Raw genomic sequence first — 19,077 nt, 5'->3', positions numbered from 1 at the left:
CAATGCAGCAGTACAGCTATCCACCTCCATGAGCACTTTGAATGCATACCTGAGTCTCCTGGTTAGATCCAGATTTGTATGGAGAATGCTGCATGACTCATCTTTCTCCATCGAGCGTATTCCTTCCTTTTTAAATTTTAAAACTCTGCCCCCAAACTCTCTTTATAATGATTGCTAATGATTCCCAGTCATGGGCCTAGCTAAGTCAAAGATGAGAAACTGCCCACCTTGGCACAGGTTCTTCTTAAGCATAAGATATTACAAGAAATAGCAGCACAGAGTAGGTTCTGTTGTATCTGTTTAAACTGCTTCCTTTCATGGATTTGTATGTGCTATCTGGCTCCTGTCCTGTGATGGGATTGCCAGTTGTCTTTGCCAAGTCATATTTGTACACTTCCATGGCCAGACTGTTACAAGGTTTGTTTGGGGGGTTTTGTTTTTCTTCTGCTCTTCCACTCCTCACTGCTGATCTTTTTCAGAGTAGTTCTTGGTTCACGAAAATAGGGAGAGGAAATGTAAGTGATTCTTTCTTCTCAAAAAAGAAACTGGAATGAAAGAGCTTTGCTTGTGTGAACCCCTCCATTTACTGCCATCCCTGGCTTGGCAAAGGGAAGTCCTGCTAAGACAAGTAGCCTGAAGAGCACTGTTGTCATGCCCAGAAATCCATGACTTGTTGGCTATGCCAGTTCGTCAGCAATCTAACCACTTAGAAAAAAAATGGAGCCGTTTGTTAACCTCTGCAGGTCACAAGCTTTTGATCTGGTGCCTGTCACGTGAAAATGGGTTCAATAAAGAATTTTTATAAGCAGCATGTACTTGTACCAGCAATAAACACTTCTGTGCCATTTATAACTAACACTTTTTGGTACTTTGATGTTGCATCCAAAACAAAGTTGCAACTCCAAGAATATAGAGCCTTGTGTGCTGGTGTCTTTAAAGGAGCGAATTCCCAGCTGGTCCTAGAGCCCATCTTTTGGAAGGGGAAAGGAATTTAAGAACTTCCAGCACCTCACTTCGTCCCCTTCCAGAATTCTGCACATAAAATTTCCTCCCCCATAGGAAACTAGATGCTGTGAGACTGCTCTGAGGTCACTTGTTCTAGAACAATAAAGTGAGGTGGTATTGTAAACAAGGGGGGGACAAACATAATAGAGGGTGTTTTTCTGTTCAGAGATGAGCATTGATTAGTGATTCCTAAAACATTAAGAATCGTAACTTTAATAGGGGTCCTATCAGGAGGAAATGCTGGAAACATAACATACTTTGGAAGAAAGTAGTGGGCTGGAGGAGGGGTTTCTGTCATACTACCCTACTGACCCTGTGTTGAGAGAGCCGGTGTCTGGGACGTATGTAGCTGTGGGCAGGTTGTACTGCCTGTAGGGGGTGGGGAGGCACGGACCTGACATGTCATCTGCTGTGAAGGCTCCTCCAGTGCAGAGTTGGGTGGCTTTCCAGTTTTGCTGCAAGGCCCCTCTTCCCCCCCCCCCCCCCGGGGGTGGAAAATGGATAGGGTGTTAAGAGTCGTTGAATAGGGTGAGGTTTTTGATCAATGGGGACTATTTACTTGATCAGTGGAATTTTGTAGATTTTTTTCATAATAAGATGGAGCCTGGAGGTTTGGATAGGCACTTGGATTAATGTCTCTACTTAACTTAACCTTGTGTTCTCATTGAACCTGAGGGATGAAATGTCTGCAAATCTGAGTCAGTGTCTCTGTCTATATAAAAAATTTTTTGTAGCTGTATTTGGTCTTAGGATACGAGAGACAAGGTGGGTGAGATAATATCTTTTATTGGACTAACTGCGGTTGGTGGGAGGGACAAGCTTTCGTGTTTCACAGAGCTCTTCCTCAGGTCTAGAGGAAGTAAAAGATATTACATCACTCACCTTATGTCTCACTTTAAATTCAGTTACTAGATAGCCATGTCGGCCAAAGCCATATCTGAGCAGACTGGGAAGGAGTTCCTGTACAAATATATCTGCACGTCCTCAGCCATTCAGAACCGCTTCAGGTATGCCAGAGTGACATCAGACACCGACTGGGATCGGCTGATTCAGGATCACCCCTGGCTCCTGACTGAGGTAAGCACGGTGACTTGCCCTTCTGCAGTGCCATTCATTGGAGGGTCTCTGAGATTTTACAATCACTAGGCTATACAACATACTTCCTGTGAGGTGGGTAATTACAGAGTGGGAGGTTAGATGACCTGCCTTCAAAGTCACACTGTAAGTCTGATAGCTGGGACTAGAACCCATGCATATGGTCTTCTGGTTCCCAGCTCTCACATCTAACTTGTACTATAGCATGGCTACTGCCACGATGGCTGTAAGTTGGATCATTGCATGCCGGTTCTCTAAAGCTGATGGCAGTGGTGGCCTGCATTGTAGAACTCTGCCCTTTGGCTGTGCTGTCGTGAAGTGTCGGTAGCCAGTAGGGTCCATGCCAGGAAATGTGGAAGAAAGTAACCCAACGTGGCAGTGGGGCACTGAGAATTGATAAATATGGCTTCAGTAATGCTGTATCGGTGTCAAAGGAACCTGACTGCGTTGCTTATTTGAGGGCTTGAGTGACTCCTATTAAACAAATGTCAGCAGACAAAGAGATTGGCCCACGTTAGCAAAAAAAACTTGAGTGTGAGGTAGTCATGTAGCTACTACGCTCTAGATACTTCAGTCTCCATTCCCAATAATGTGCACTGTTCCGACACGCTTTCCTTACCCAAGCACTATACGGTGGGTTGAGGATGATCATAGCATTAGAATGACTGGCCTTCACTCTGACTAGTTTTGGGTTTCGGTAAGTAGATGTGTTGGATTTCTTGTATCTGAGCAAAAAATGTAAGGTAAGTCTGTTGTTCTTTCATTTGTGAAGTCTCTCTTTTCTGCTTCCTAGCCATGCATCTTCCGCATAGAGCAGCAAGCATCTCTTCAGAGTTCCTTTTTCTGTTTGGCTAACCTGGCTCCTTCCCAGCTATTAATTACTTTAAGCCACTGGTTAGCAGAACATGGATGTTCCACACTGTCCATTTTCTTGCTGATTGATGGCACCTGCCCAGTAACTAATTAAATGCTCACCACTTAACTGCATGAGTCAGCGGCTGGGAAATATCAGCAGCATCTCTGGGAGACTTTCAGGAACCCTAAAAGAACTGTGGACAGCGCACATCCTTTTTTGGGAGTTGTTTACTGAACTTTTGAAGTGTCTGTGGGCTTACGGTGTCCGTCCAGCAAAGGGACACTGCTATCACCATGTTATATACTGCAATGCTTTGTCGTTGCTGTATACCAGTGGCTCTCAACCTTTCCCCAGTCTACTGTACCCCTTGCAGGAGTCTGATTTGTCTTGCATACCCCCAAGTTGCACCTCACTTGAAAACTACTTGCTTACAAAGTCAGACCTAAAATACAAAAATGTCACAAAAAGAAAAGGAGTACTTGTGGCACCTTAGGGACGAACAAATTTATTTGAGGATAAGCTTGCATCCGATGAAGTGAGCTGTAGCTCACGAAAGCTTATGCTCAAATAAATGTTAGTCTCTAAGGTGCCACAAGTCCTCCTTTTTTCTTTTTGCGAATACAGACTAACACGGCTGCTACTCTGAAACCTGTAAAAATGTCACAGCATGCTATTACTGAAAAATTGCCTACTCTCTATCATATTATAAAATCAATTGGAATATAAATATTGGACTTGCATTTCAGTGTATACTATATAGAGCAGTATAAACAAGTCATTGTATGAAATTTTAGCCTGTACTGACTTTTTGCTAGTGCTTTTTATGTAGCCTGTTGGAAAAACTAGGCAAATATCTAGATGAGTTGATGTATCCCCTTGAAGACCTCTGCATACCTCTGGGGTACACATACCCCTGGTTGAGAACGATTGCTCTATAACCTAGATCACTAAAGCTATAGTCTGTACTGAGTGGATGGTAATGGGCAGAACAGGAAGGGAAGAGCACTGCAGAGAATTCTCTCTGCTCTGCAAAAAGTGACCTATGTAAGCTTGAGATATGCACTTCCCTTAAGCGGAGCTTTCTGCAGCTGTCTGATAGAGAGCTACTGTGGGTCACTGAAATGTGATACACTCCTAATTCTAGCCTTATCCCTGGCATTAGCAAATCTCCATGTGCAGAGCTTGTTGGGACGGTAAAGAAAAGAGTTCATGTTTGTGAGAAGTCAGATTGCATTTGCTGGTTTCTCTGGCATTTCGTGTTTCTACTTCAGTAGAAATTTTGCCTTTATAAGCCTCTGCTCACCAGGGAAGCTTAAGTTAATGGTGCATTTTGATGAAGCAATTTGCAAAATCAAAGGAATAGTGAACACTGTTCAGTGTGGATCCTCAGGGAAGGAGAACAGTTAAACAAATCACCTTTTGATAGTCTCATTCTAATCACAGCTGGTCTCGCAACTTGCACTCAAGGATCCCAAAGCACTCAACAAATTATATCCCTACTGACATATAGCAACCTCTGAAGTAAATAAAAGGCAGCTTTTTAACAGCACAAAGTAACAAACTGTATCAGTTCAGGACAGGAAGTTAGGACGGGTCCTGTATCCAAATGAAACGACAAGTGAAATCTGATTTAGAATGTTACCGCCCAGTTGGAATTTAGTCAGGTTAAGTGTCGGAACAAAAGGGAAATTGATCACACAGTTTTTGGAGAATTCCTGGGATTATGTTTGATTGGCTCATAACAAAACTCTGCAAATATGAGCAAAAATCCAAGTGAGTTTTCAGCCATGATGCTTCCAGGAAGGCTTCATCTGACTGTCCCTCTTCTAATGCCCCACTCCACCAAAACCCACACTTGCCTGTATTGTAGCTGTGGATTTCTGCCCCATTGTTTGTTCTGTGGCTATGATCTCGTTTTTTTGTGTGGTGGGTTTTGTTTTTGTTTGTTTTTTTTCCCCCCCCTTCTTTTTGAATTTGGTGGAATCTCCCACCTTGTATCCAGGGCAGCACTAAGAGTACATTTTGCCTAACAACCATAGTACATTGGGTGCCAGCCAATAGGTTAAACAAACTCTCCCCTAGGACATTTTTGCTACAGAGAATTTACTTAATTTAAAACTCTGTTTAATTATCTGCAGAGACTGTCTGCTTAACTCAAAGCTTCTGATTTTTCTCTCTCCTTCGACCCCTCGTGTCTGATATTCTAGCGTCTGGTGGTGAAGCCAGACCAGCTAATAAAACGGCGTGGGAAGCTCGGATTAGTTGGAGTTAATCTTGACCTGGGTCAGGTGAAGGCTTGGCTCAAACTCCGTCTGGGACAAGAAACTACGGTAGGTACGGAGTGTATTGGTCAAGGTTCTAATGGCAGATGTAGCAGTGAAGAGATGAAAAGTCACTTGTATTGCTCGACCCTTTCGTGCTATAAATCTGATCTTCAGCGGGCTTTGTATGTTTTCTGTGTGCCAGGTTATCCCTCTTCTATATACCAGTGTAAGGCAGGAATAATCATTGAAGTGATGCTGATGGAGAACCAAGTGAGAGGAGAATCTGACCTGTGTGTATCTGCTGTTGGGAATTAAGCAGCATTTGGTAGCCCACTGATGGCGCAGTTCAGTCGACTTACTACCCATTATCTATATCCAATGACTAAGCCTATTGTGAAACACTGTCAGTAGAAAAACGTGGTGAATTCCCACTGAATTCTCGTGTCATTCTAAATATTTGTCCCCACTTAAGAGCCAGCACTGCCTCTCGTTGGGGTGACTGTTCCATTTTACTGGTGCCCAAAGTAGCTGTAACAAGACTGACCTAAAAGCAAAGTCCTCACATCGCTCCTTCGTTGTTGCCAGCCAGTGCATTAGTCACTATATGCTGGCTGACACTGGAGTTTTATGTCAGTCCTCATTTTAATTGGATGCTGTCTTGTAACTTTTATTCTCCTGGGAACACTCTGACGATGATAAAGACACCTGTTATCTCAGCCTCTGCATCTCAGGAGCTGATGGAGTCGTGCTGCCTGGAGGTAACCAAGGCCTTGTTGTTACTGTGACTGATATACAGCTGGCTCCATCCCTGAGATGCACAGCAGGGGCTGCAAAGCCACTCCTGAAGGACGTTGTGAAATGGGGCAGGCAGCTGCATCCAGGTGGGGCTGCCCCTTGAGACACAAGGGGTGTTGACATAACTGCTGAGGATAATGCAATGGCCATGTCTGAATGAGTGGGCTCAGTATAGGGGCGTGGGCTCCTGGCCCGGTATTTATATCTTTCCCGTTTTTCCTAAATGTGAGCCTTTAAAGGCGTAAAAAAATAATTCAGGCAAAAAAATGCTCATTTAAAAAAAGATTAAATCAGACAAGGCATTTTGTTATCCATAAAACAGACCTTTTGGAGACCTGATTATTCTATCTTCTTATACATTTCTCCCCCCATGCCCTCCAAATTAATGTTCAGGGCTTGTGAAAGTGGGGGATGATAGCACTAGTTAGACTGAGGCAGATTAGACTACAGACGCTCCCCGACTTACGCAATCATTCTGTTCCAAAACACCTTGCGTAACTCGAATTTTGTATAAGTCGGAAACGTATACCCGACCATTGTGCCCCAAAAAACCCCTTCCTATTTCTAGCTTACAGAACTTTTTCCGTAAGTGCAGGTTTGCGTAAGTCGGGTCTTGCATAACCCGGGGAGCATCTGGAGTTTTAACCCTGCGTTTTGCAAGCTGCCTTACATAACTCTGCTGATAACCCTCACTCCTGTCCTGCAGCCCACTGACATCCCAGTCTTGGGGGTCTTGTGAGCAGGGGCTGATCACTTCAAATTGCGCACTGGTTTGGGGATCTGGACAACTGTCTACTATTAAAGAACCACCAAACTCATTTTACATGATGACTTAAGATGGCATTTGAAACCAGGTGATCACTAATATTTATAACCCATAGTGTGAGCCTAGGGGACAGGTCTCTGTCCCTCCACAGCCTGTTTGGGAAATGGTTCCTCCCAAGCCTGCTTTTCGGGGATGATGTGGGTGTTGATCTCCTGGGTGTTGACTGCATCCTGCCTTGTCAGAACCCAGCCTATGAGCTGCTGCCTGTGGCTGGGCAAATGGATTGCAGCCTATGTTGATGCCCTGTCGTTTTTGCCATTCATCTGAGAATAAAGCTGTTCTGGTGCCTTTGTGTGCCCTAGCTGATGTAAGCTGTCAGCCCAAGGCAAAGAGGACAAAACCTGGCTATTCATCTGACGATAACCCTTCAGAAAATCAGCCATTAACAATGTTCAATGAGAAAATTTGGGTCCTCCTGCCCCACGTTGGTAATAACACTGTGGAGTGTGTTTTAGTTACTGAAGGGTTAAGGGAGGGACAGTACATGCATCTCATGTAGCACTTAGTACTGAACTGAGTGTTGCCCTTTGGAAGTATTGTGTTTCTGGGACGTGAAGTGGCAAACTACTATTACATTGCAGTTTGAGTAAGCCCAGCAGTGGTCATCGGAAAGGGGGAAGACTGACTTCACATTAATGTCAGTACAATGTCATAGATTGCCAGCTTTCTGGAGAGAATAGACCATGGGGAGATGGGAGACACTGAGCCCTGAGAAGGCTTCCTGAAGCTTCATGTGAGTGTTGAAATGCCATAGACTAGTTCAGTGGTCTTCATAGCAGCAATAGTATGCGCTGTGATGCTGGAGTGTGGAGATACAGGTTTCAGGAATACACATTCCAACCAATAGAGGTTGTTGGGAATCAATTTGAGTCAGAGCAGTGTTAAAGACATCCTGGAGTGTATTTCTGCCATGTCTTAGCTGTGGCTGCTGCGTGAAACTTTAATGTCTGTCTGTCTGTCTGTGTCTCTCTCTCTCTCTCTCTCTCTCTCCTATCAACAGATTGCTAAAGCTACAGGTATCCTTAAGAACTTCCTGATCGAGCCCTTCGTCCCTCACAAGCAGGTTGGTATTCCAATTAAAACACAAAAGTGCTCCCAAATCTTGTTTGGCCCAGACTGACTGCTCTTAGGGGTGGAGAAAGCAAGCACTTGGGTGGATGTCAGAAAGGTGATGAGGCTGACCATGTTGTCACTGAGAAATAGAGAGCTTTAGAATCTTAGTACTCCTTTTCTTTTTGCGAATACAGACTAACACTTCTGCTACTCTGAAACCTGCATAGAGACAGTGATTTACAGCTGCACTGGTTGGTTGCTTTTCCTCCCCACCAGGAGGAGATCCTGCCGCAGTAAAGATCACATGGGAACAGGCAATAAATTGTTCCTCCAATCTGGTGGCTGTCAAGCAGGAAGAAGAGAGTGCTGAAGTGAGACAATTTGCGTGATATTTAGGGAGATGTAGCTACCACATAATCTTCCCCTGCCTCGGTCTGTGGTGTTGGTTATATGCTACTTTCAACATCTGAAACTGAGGTTCCCTCATTTTCCCCAAATGAGGATTGTGCTGGCACCTTAACAGGCATCTGTAGCCTGTACTTCATCTATTTAAAATGGGAGCAGATTGCATCTGACCAAGAAGACTACAGGTCCTGGGATATGATATGCCCAGTGGAAGCTGTTGGGATCTAACTAGAGCATCATGTGTTGGGACCTGAAGTCTCCCCAGGCTGCCCCTCCAAGCACAATCAAGGAATAGTCTATAGAATTCCCTGGGATGCATTAAGAACGTCTCTGATGGACACCAACTACTCCTGGGTTGGGTTTTTCAATGAGTTAACTTGGGCACCCCTGGCTAAGCAGTGCCATTGCTGGGTGTGACTTACTAGCAAATGTCCATCCCCCTTATCTGTGCCACAGGAAGAAGAGTTCTACGTATGCATCTATGCTGCCCGCGAGGGGGACTACGTGCTCTTCCACCATCAAGGGGGTGTGGACGTGGGAGATGTTGATGCCAAAGCTCAGAAGCTCTTGGTGAGGGTGGATGAAAAGCTCAGTGCATCCGATGTGAAAAAACATCTCTTGGTGCACGCGATGGAGGAGAAGAAAGAGTAAGCAGGAATATAATTCTACATCCTGTATGCCCCTAGTTTCACTGTTCTGTATGTCAGCTCTCCTTCCCAAAAGCTCTCACGTTTCAGTGGTCCTCATTTTTCTCCATGAATATCCCTCTATGGCTTATGAGTATGGGCGGGAATGTGCACCGCATCCCACACTATCTAAATTCCTTGGGGTTGTCTGTGTTTCCTGTTGAACTGCAAAAGGCATATTTTACCTTCAGACCAAGGACAGCCCTTTTTCCCCCATGATTCTTTATGTAAGGGCAGGATAATTCCTGGAGTCTGATTGCTATGTCTTGCAGGGCTTGTAAAACTACTTGAATCCAGTAGTTGGTGGCTGATTATGGAAAGGTATGATTCCTTGTCCTGGGTGAGCTACTTGAGATTTTATAGCCTCTCTTGATATTCAAAAGCTTATTTCAGATTGATCTGCAGATTTCAAAGCTAACCATTAAGCATCTAGTTAAAGAAGATGCAGGTAACTAATCTCATTATTCATTATTTGGAAATGCAATAATTGCTGAAGGCCTTTTTTTGAGATGCACCTCATCAGGCTCTTAGATCTACTCTTGTTCACTCCAGTCTTTCCTTTCCCTGGCTAATGGGCCTTGAAGTTAAGTTCAGACACAAGATGCACATCTGACGGAGAGATTTCTGCCTCCTAATGAGATTAAACCAGATGGAAACATCAGATGACAATCTTGAGACGATAATGTTTTCTCTGCAGTTTTTTTTAGTGGGGGTTTAATTAAGTTGAGTCATCCAGGTCCTGACCTCTGAGTCATTACCCAGACATCTTCCCTTGAAAATGAATGCGAATGAAAGAAATTGATAGGAGGTAGGTTCTCCACAGACACAGATGATAAAAGAAAAGGAGTACTTGTGGCACCTTAGAGACTAACAAATTTATTTGAGCATAAGCTTTCGTGAGCTACAGCTACTGCATCCGATGAAGTGAGCTGTAGCTCACGAAAGCTTATGCTCAAATAAATTTGTTAGTCTCTAAGGTGCCACAAGTCCTCCTTTTCTTTTTGCGAATACAGACTAACACGGCTGCTACTCTGAAACAGATGATAAAGGAACTGGGACAGGCTCTTCTATATCTGTTATCTGTCTACCTGCTCTAATGAATTTGTGTATTTTAATTTTTGTGCAGTGTCCTGGCTAGCTTCATATCTGGCCTTTTCAACCTTTACGAAGACTTGTATTTCACATACCTGGAGATAAATCCACTAGGTAACTCTGATGTTCTGGGGAGAGGGTAGAAGAATCACTGCAGGGTTGCTTTGTTTGTTTTAACAGTGATATTTTGTTCATCCTTCCACATTCTATACAGGTCAAAGTAATACCTAAGCAAAAGTGATGCAAAAAAATGCATAGGCTTTCTATGAGTAGTTAATTATATACCTCTGAGATACAGACTGTATCCTGCATGTGTTAGTTTCTAGCATTATAATTGGCTGAGGCAAATAGAAAGTTTTGTTGGGTGAATCTTAGGTAAAGTCGGGGCCCTACACAGGAGGGAATCGGATCATTTTCAGAAGATGTCTCTAATGAGGTAATTGGCCTGGTTTGGCTATAGAATACTCTGAATGGCTTAAAGAAAGCAATGGAAAGATCCCTGCATGATAAATTCTGTGCAAGCAGACTGCAGTTTTCATACAGGTTTTTAAAATTCTCTGTTGTAGATTTTGGTGTACTAATGTGTGTTCCTGATGGGTAACTTGTCCCCATTAGGGGACAAAGTGGTCTATGAGCATCAAACAGACGCTCAGAATTTTGTGGTGTCCATTTGCCATGGATAGTGGAATTAGACCCTTCCTCTTCCCCCCCAAAAAAGGGGGGAACTTAGTGGGTATAGACTCTGGGATGGCTCTCTATATAGAGGTGACCTTCCCCAAAAGTCAGTAATATAAAGAAAAAAACAGAGGCCACCACTCCTAATATAGAAAGCATCACAAAATATCCAATTATTGGGGAATCCATATTGATGATCCATGCAAAAGGATGTACAAGCAAAAGACTAACTCTGGTGCATCTCTTAATACAGTCGTGACTAAAGATGGCGTCTACGTTCTGGATTTGGCTGCAAAGATTGACGCTACTGCTGACTACATCTGCAAAGTGAAATGGGGGGATGTGGAGTTCCCCCCACCCTTTGGCAGAGAGGCTTATCCAGAGGCAAGTAAAACATCCATCATTGCACAGTTAACGAGAAACCATTCTCTATACACATAAATCAAAGTGTGCATGACACAGATGGGGCGTCCCTTTCTTATACAACCCTGTCACCATAGTTCATGGTTTCTGACAAAGATGACCTGGTAAATACTGGATGTGGCCCATAGCTCATGGTAGTACTTAATTTGTTATTCACATAATGCCAGTAACAGTACTCTTAGCTGTAGCCATTTTTCATCATTGCATGGATCTTCCTTGGGTTGCTCTTCTCTTCTCTCTCATTTAGAATTTTTACCTTCCTTACTAACTGGAGGATCAAATTTAACTGCACTGAATTAAATGGCAGGTATGCTACTGTGTGTGGTGGGGTTTTTGTATATTTTTAATACTGTGCAAGTGTTGTCTGTGTTGGAAGGAAAGCCCCTGCCATATTACCTAACGGTAGCTGTTTGCCGTGTCGTATCATGCTGATGGTGCTTCTAGAGTCAATGGTCACTCAGCATTTCTGTTTATAATCCTCCCACACACACGCTCAGGAGTTATAACTTGTGCAAAATCTCTGTCTGGGCTGAAGTCTGATGTGTTGATCCAAGAAGAGAATTTTCCTCTATCAGACTCCGAAATAAAATATTACCTCTGAAACCAGTTGCTGGCCTGCAAAATCAAGAACAAGAAAAAATTGGGTATGATTTTTCAGGTACCTTAGGAATACAAATTTCATTGAAGTCAACAGAAATTGTGCTTCAATGCTACTTAAGGCACTTCTAAAAATCCTACTCCATATAGAGAGGCTACCAGCAGCATCCGAGATGGTTGGGTGTGGTGGCAACACACTAATTATGCAAAATCTTTTCAGATGTTTGGCTTGGCCCTTCTGGAAGACTTGTCTGTCGTGCAGACCATTCATTTTAATAATCCTAATGATGCTTAAATTAGGAAAGGTTTTTTGTAATATGGCCAAGAAATCCATTTATTTATTTTTCCTGCCATGTAACTTGCTGGGTGCCAACACTTAACTCAATTTGCTCTTCAATGGATTTGTTTAATTTCAGCCTGTCTGAATCGTCCCCCTGCAAGTCACTCTGAAGGTTATTGCGTCTCTATGCTCATTGAGAATGTTAATGAACTCTCATTACAGTGCTTAGCATGCCTGGTAAAAGAACACAATGGCGAGCCAACTGATGGCTCTTCTCCGTGATTAAATCTCTGGCTGCAGCTTAGTTAGAAAGTGTATGACCAAGGGTGTTTTGGTACCATCCTTCCCCTACTTTACGTCACTGAAGGTCAGCAGAGAGATTTTGAAACAGTGGAGTTCGGCGTAAAGGACTGTTTGGGGAAACTTTTTTTGCAGTTGAGGCATGTGGGGACATGAAACCTGGGAGCTTTCAAAAATTGAACATGGGCAGCAAAGTCAAATTCCCATCTTGAAGTGACAGAACAAATACAGACAAATTTAAACCGCGGTGCAGCCCAGTCAAGTTATAACTGGCTCTGCATGACACTCTCAAAGGCTCTTTACCTACAGATGGGTGGTCTTAACTCCTACGTGGTCAGGAGGAACGTGTCCAGTAACGAGACATTTTAAAACTGGACTGGACAAAGCCCAGGAGATCATATGGTAGAAAACAGCCCTGCCCTGCCTCTAAAGGGACAGGGTTAGATGAAACTGAGTAGCTTTCTTTCACTTCTGATTTCTAGGTTTCTGGATAGAAATACAAATAGATGGGTGTTGCCAAAGTAGCAACTGACTGACTGTAGCCTGGTGTCTGTCCAACAACAAGAATTAAAAGGCACTAGAACATATGTGGTGGGCCTGACTTTCTGAAGTTCTGAGCACCCACAATTTCAGTTTGTCAAGGTGAGCTGCAGGGGCTCAACACCTCTGGAAATCAGGCCCAGTCTCCCTAACCCAGCCTGCTCCACAAGGAGAGCGCCGTCATCTACCAAAAAAGAGGGGGACTTCCAAAACATTTGTTTTGTCTGTCTGTCGGCAGGAAGCCTATATCGCTGATCTGGACGCAAAGAGTGGAGCCAGCTTGAAACTGACTCTTCTCAACCCCAAGGGGAGGATCTGGACCATGGTGGCTGGAGGAGGGGCATCTGTGGTCTATAGGTACCAAGCACATGTTTTTATAGGGGACAGAGGACTCTAACCCCAGAGAGCTGCCATTGGAAAATAAATGATGCAGCTTTTGGAAAAGGGAGTTTTCCCAGTGCCAGCAACTCCCAAACCATGTGTGCTTGGGAGTAGGGGTGGCTAGAAAACAAGAATTCTGTTTTATGAAAAACATTGAGATTTTTACAACCAAGGCCTATCTCATTTTTTCATAAAAATGTTTGAGACACACTGTGGAGTAGCCAATAGCCCTGTAGTTAAGGCACTCATTTGGGATATGGGAGATCCAAGCTTAAAGTGTCCAGTCTACCTGAGTGAGATGGGGGAATTAAAGCTGGGTCTCCCAAATCACAAGTGAGTGCCTAACCCTGTGGTGTTGGCTGTTCTGGGGTAGGTCTTTCTCTTTCTTTTTGGATCAGAAATTCTATCTTGGACCTGAGAAACCTTTCTGACAAAAACTTAGTTAAAACTAACGCATTTCATGGAAACCTAAACTTTTTGTGGAATTAACTTTTTTCACTGGAAAATGTTTTGTTGAAAAACTCCTAACCAGCTGTATTTGGGTCCTGTGTAGAGCCAGGACCAGCTGCCATGAGGCATCCCTTTTCAGGGTGCAATATATTTGTGTCCTTGTTACATACTGAATACAATTTAATTCGGGGAGGTGGATAAACCTATGAAGCGTGCTTTAAGCAGTGCTCTCAGGAAAGGAATCCAAACCCAACTTAAAGGACTCCCCCCGGCCACCTCCCCGTGGCCTTCTTCAAAACCTCTCTTCCCATCTCCAACTTGTGGAATGCAGTCTTGGCTGAGGCAATCTCTAGCACGCTCCTAGATGTTGCTGAGGAGCCTCCAGCACCTCCCAGACTCTGCTAGAGATTTTCTGACCTCCGCCTGGTTGTGAAGTACATTTTCTCTGTGTTTTGGAAGGGAAGAAGCTAGTTGAATGTTGTTTAAAGCAGTGAGTCCCTCGTGGTGATCATTGGTTTATTTTGTTTTGTCTACTGTCCCGCAGCCTCACATCTCGAAAGGCTTCCCCTCACCCCTGGGAAATGTATTTGGAATTAATCATAGTAAGCGTCATGTGGAAAGCATCTTTGTTTTCAGGATATAGAATGGCCACTCTTAACTCCTTCTGACCACCACCTCTACCCCTGCTTCCTCCAACTGAGTGTTTGTGAAGTTTTATTAGGGCTTGTGAAGTGCCTTTGAAGAATATTTATTTAGCATTTCCAAGTGATCTTTTGTGTCTTCTTTACAGTGACACCATTTGTGACCTGGGGGGTGTAAATGAACTGGCAAACTATGGGGAATACTCTGGAGCCCCTAGTGAGCAGCAGACCTACGACTATGCTAAGACCATTCTCTCCCTCATGACTTGGGAGAAGCACCCAGAGGGTAAGAAAGGACATCTGAGATTTGGACTCTAGATGTTGCAATCAGATCTGTTACAGGAACTCTTCCAGAGCAGTCTAAAGAGCTCAGCTATCTGGTTGTAGCAGCAAAAACACTGAACAGATTTGAGCTGCTATTATGTTTAGATGTCTGAACAGCTTACTGAGCTGTGGCATAGCCTCCCAAAGCAAGTAGTAGAAGCTCCATCACATGGGATGTTCAAAACATTAGACAATGTCTTATTGTGGCCTGTTAGGATGGATGATTGGCACCTAATGGGTCTCCTCCCATAAAAGTTAGAGATGACGACAAAAGCCAGTATCTTTGGAATGGTAAATGAAACAAGTGTGGACCATCTGGCTCTTCTCAGAAAACTTTTTGATTTGCTATTGCAGGCACAAATCCCATTTCTTACCAAACATCTCCCATACTCTGGCTAGTCATTCTGTACAGGGCTGTGGCTAGCTGCCAGAACTGAGACACCCTTTGACTGTCTCTGCCACCCCCTAAGCAGCTTAACACTTAAGAGTGTCCTGCCAGTGTTCTAACAGCTGTTTGTTGTTCGTTTTTTTTTTTCTTCCCTAAGGCAAAATCCTGATAATTGGAGGCAGCATTGCTAACTTCACCAACGTGGCAGCCACCTTTAAGGTAGCTTATGATTCTGAAACACGAGGAAATTGTATCCTGTTGGGTATCATCAACACACGTCCATGCTCCCAACGGGTCTCCTTTTTGGCAACCTCAGCAGAGGGGTTAAGGACTGAGTAATTTCCCTCTGCTCCACAGACACTGTCTATCTGGACCGGGGTTGGAATATGTGTTGGGGAGGGAGGCTGCATGATGTGATTCTTGCATTGCTTATGCAGTACTATTTCCAAGAGTATTTAAATCACCTGGCAGAGTGAAGGAAAGGCTGCATAGAGGAACCAGGTGTGATGCCTAGTCTCTCGCTCCCTGGGTCGGCAGGAGTTCAGGATTTAATGCTCTGCACCACAGCGCATTAGACCCTATTCAAACCTCAAAAAGAGTACTTGTGGCACTTTAGAGACTAACAAATTTATCTGAGCATAAGCTTTCGTGAGCTTTAGCTCACTAACATGGCTGCTATTCTGAAACCTATTCAAACCCCAGTCTCTCATGCCCCAGTATAGACAGGATTGACAGGGCACTGCAGAAACACACCATTTGGGAAGGTGTTCAAGAGTGCGCTCTTCTGGCCAGTTATGGAGAGTGTCTCATGGACTCTGATCCAATACAACGGTAACCGTGGTTTTCAAAGGCTTGGAGTATAAAGCAGGAGAAGGTCTTCTGAATTCCAAGAAGGATGTGGAAGGTGGGAGAGAGAGGACCTCTCTCCACTAACAGACACCCATATGTTCTGTTTTAGGGTATTGTGAGAGCCATTAAGGATTACCAGGGCCCTTTGAAAGAGCATGGGGTGAGGATCTTTGTACGGAGAGGAGGCCCTAACTACCAGGAAGGGTTGCGCGTCATGGGTGAAGTGGGTAAGGAAACTCAACCAATCACTTAAGCTTCATTTACTTTGTTGTTGTTTTCTTGTTTCTGTTTTTCTTTCTTCAAACCTTGACACTTGGCCTCATTGGAGAATCAGTTGGGTCTTTTTCCCAAGCCTGATTGGATTTTGTGTGTGCTTGTGTGCAGGAAAAACCACTGGGATCCCGATCCATGTCTTTGGGACAGAGACCCACATGACAGCCATTGTAGGCATGGCACTCGGCCAGCGACCTATACCTAATCAGCCTCCTGCAGCAGCCCACACTGCCAACTTCCTCCTCAATGCCAGCGGTAGCTCTTCTGTGAGTTTCCCAGCCATGGGGATCTTCTTTGTCCTTCTCTGTTTGAAGGAATCGCTGTAAACCTTTTTTTTTTTTTTTAAGAAAATAGTGAGAAGAATGATGACAACAGGGTTCTAATCCCCCAGAGTCCAATGGAAGCTTCTTGCAGGGGACTTTCCTCTGTGGACTGGTCAGGTTTAAAGCAGTAAGACTTTCAGGGCTGGCTGTCCCCTTGTTGTTGCTCTCCTAGGCCATATCCATGCTGTGCTTGAAACACTTTTGGCTACAACTTATTGTAATTTGTACAGCATGATCTGTCCAACACCAAAAGTAAATCTCTTCCCAGGGAACTCCTGGCAGCAGCAGTCCTGATTAAATTCATGTTCAGCTAACCCGTATCACATTCCTTTAAGCACAGGGAGTTGGCCCTCTCTTAAGAGAGGAAATGTGTTGGTTATAATTTCTTCTCTCGGATTGGGGTGCTTTTTGTCTTTCAGCCCTGAGAACATTGCCAGCGAAGCTTAATACAAAGTAAAAATACTCTGCAATGCTCAGTAAACTAGAGTAGGCTGTCTCGCTGTAGATCCATGCTCTGACTTTAATTTATTTTATGGTTTAAATCCAATATTAAAAGAATTACTTATCTATGTGAAAAGTGACATGTGGAATATGAATCTTTTTGCCTCCTGTGACATAGGATATGATCCAAAGCCCACTTGAGGTCAATGGAAAGACTCCCAATGACTTCACAGGGCTTTCGATGGGGCTCCTACCAAATACGAACTGGCCCCATTTCACAGCTGGTGTGACTTCCTTGACCCATTTCCCCCCCCCCCCCCGCAAGTCTCGAATACAATCCAATAAAAACTACTTAAAAATGTGGCATTACCTCTTGGGTACCAGTCTAATCCAGACTCCCAGATGTGTGGGGGTTTTACAGCCTGTGGAGTCCTGGCATTACTCTGCATTAGGTGTAAGAAAAGGCACAATTTAAACCAGGTTTGTGTTTCCACCCATCTAGCCAATCTTGCAGTGAATCCTCCTAATAACAAACTCACTTCTGGAGCAAACTGGTGATGTCTCAAACACAGGAATGTGATTTTTTTTTTTTTTTTCATCACCAAATAGTCTCCAGTGGGTCATCTTGCAGCTGGGGTGAATGCATCACTTAGCGAAACAGCCCCTTATTACCCTCCAGAGGCAGGGGTAGCACCTGAAACATTTGACTCAAAAGTTAATTTTCTTCCATTTTTTGTGGAGGATATACACTGCCAAAGTCGGTTGCTAGCCCTCAAGAAGAAGTGCATCAGGAAGCCCCATTCTGCTGTGTCCTCTCTTGCTGACCCTGCTCCTGGGTTCTCTTTCAGACACCAGCACCAAGCAGAACTGCCTCGTTTTCTGAGTGCAAACCCGATGGGATTGCTCCAGCCAAGAAAGCGAAGCCCACGACACCCCCTGGTAAGCCTGGGGTTCTGATGGATTGTGAACAGCACTGCTTTCTCACCCTTCCTTCTCTGGCTGCCAGTTGTTGCAGGAGTGAGTCCCAGTGCCTACTCTTCCCTCTACCACTTTCCTTTCTGGCATAGGGGAGGACAGTCTTTGCTACCCATATTTGTGGATAATGAGCAAGAATCTTGCTGTAGCTTGGATGTAGCTGTTGTCACTTGGAGTCCCACTAGATTATAAAAGATGAGTCAGAGTTGTCTTTGACTCAGGATGTGTCCTCCCAGGGAAATAGCTAAACTTGAGAATTCCAGCTTTTTCAGCTCATGTTACGTAGGTGTAGCCAAGAGGTAAAATATTCTCCAGGTTGGTAGGGGTTGGGTTTTTTGTTTTTGGTTTTTGGATGTGCTCAGATAGTAGGCTGTTGGAGGTCACATAAATACCTAGAAAGACATTCCCTGCATATGGATCTTCCTGGACTAATGCCATTTGTGTGTTTGTTGAAAACCTTGCTAGTGCAATAGAGGTCATGGACTAGTTCTTGAAAAACGTAATGAAAACCCATCAGATTCATGGTTTCTTAATTCAGACATCTGGGAACTCTCCCTGGCTTGACACTAGTTTTGGACCTACTTGTTAGAAACTTCTGCAGAGAAGGGCTTGGCTTATGACTGGAAGCTAATAGCAAAGTTGGGGATAGGGAGCTGGTTTGTGGAAGACAGTCGGATTCTTGGTTTTCTTCCTCAGATTTGAAGGAGATGCTGACCTTGTTATGCATGTGCAGAAAAGTGAATTATTTTGGTGAGACTAAGTCCTGTTCCTAGCAGGCCAGATCACAAGAGCCAGGACTGCTATCCTAGTTAGTACTAGCTGGAAATTCTATGGGCAGTCTTAGCAAAGAGGTTGAAAATTAAATGGATTGTGGAGACTGTAACATGTCTTATAATGCCGAGGGCTGCGCTGCTTGAGCCTGAAATGTATCCATATTGGGTTGAGCAAAGATTCTTCGGTGGTGAAATAACTGGACATCAAACTAGTAATCTGGAAGGCAGATGTTTTGACTTCAGTTCTTTGGAGCTGCTGGTATAATGTCTTATCGCATTGGGGCAACTTAGCAATTTTTTGTTAATATGCTTATTTTCCTCTGTATTTTTAAAACACTCCATCTAGCGTGCCCTCTTGCTTTTCAGA

General features: G+C 44.0%; 1 protein-coding gene across 4 annotated transcripts in view; it reads left to right on the top strand.

Annotated features, from left to right (window-relative positions):
- Positions 1-19,077, top strand: part of ACLY (ATP citrate lyase) — a 49,898-nt gene that overhangs the window by 13,109 nt on the left and 17,712 nt on the right. For all 4 annotated transcript variants that reach the window (XM_038385305.2, XM_038385300.2, XM_038385301.2 and 1 more), the window contains exons 2-13: positions 1,911-2,082; positions 5,164-5,286; positions 7,842-7,904; positions 8,756-8,946; positions 10,112-10,191; positions 11,006-11,136; positions 13,131-13,249; positions 14,514-14,650; positions 15,234-15,295; positions 16,035-16,152; positions 16,310-16,464; positions 17,811-17,901. In XM_038385305.2, the coding sequence (XP_038241233.1) occupies positions 1,924-2,082; positions 5,164-5,286; positions 7,842-7,904; positions 8,756-8,946; positions 10,112-10,191; positions 11,006-11,136; positions 13,131-13,249; positions 14,514-14,650; positions 15,234-15,295; positions 16,035-16,152; positions 16,310-16,464; positions 17,811-17,901 (1,429 nt within the window). In that variant the 5' untranslated portion in view covers positions 1,911-1,923. The remainder of the gene's footprint in view (positions 1-1,910; positions 2,083-5,163; positions 5,287-7,841; positions 7,905-8,755; positions 8,947-10,111; positions 10,192-11,005; positions 11,137-13,130; positions 13,250-14,513; positions 14,651-15,233; positions 15,296-16,034; positions 16,153-16,309; positions 16,465-17,810; positions 17,902-19,077) is intronic.

Source organism: Dermochelys coriacea, chromosome 27, assembly GCF_009764565.3.
Source record: "Dermochelys coriacea isolate rDerCor1 chromosome 27, rDerCor1.pri.v4, whole genome shotgun sequence".
In the NCBI taxonomy this organism is placed as follows: Eukaryota; Metazoa; Chordata; order Testudines; family Dermochelyidae; genus Dermochelys; species Dermochelys coriacea.
The sequence above is the reverse complement of the archived record's forward strand: the minus strand, read 5'-3'. Positions and strand labels throughout refer to the sequence as shown.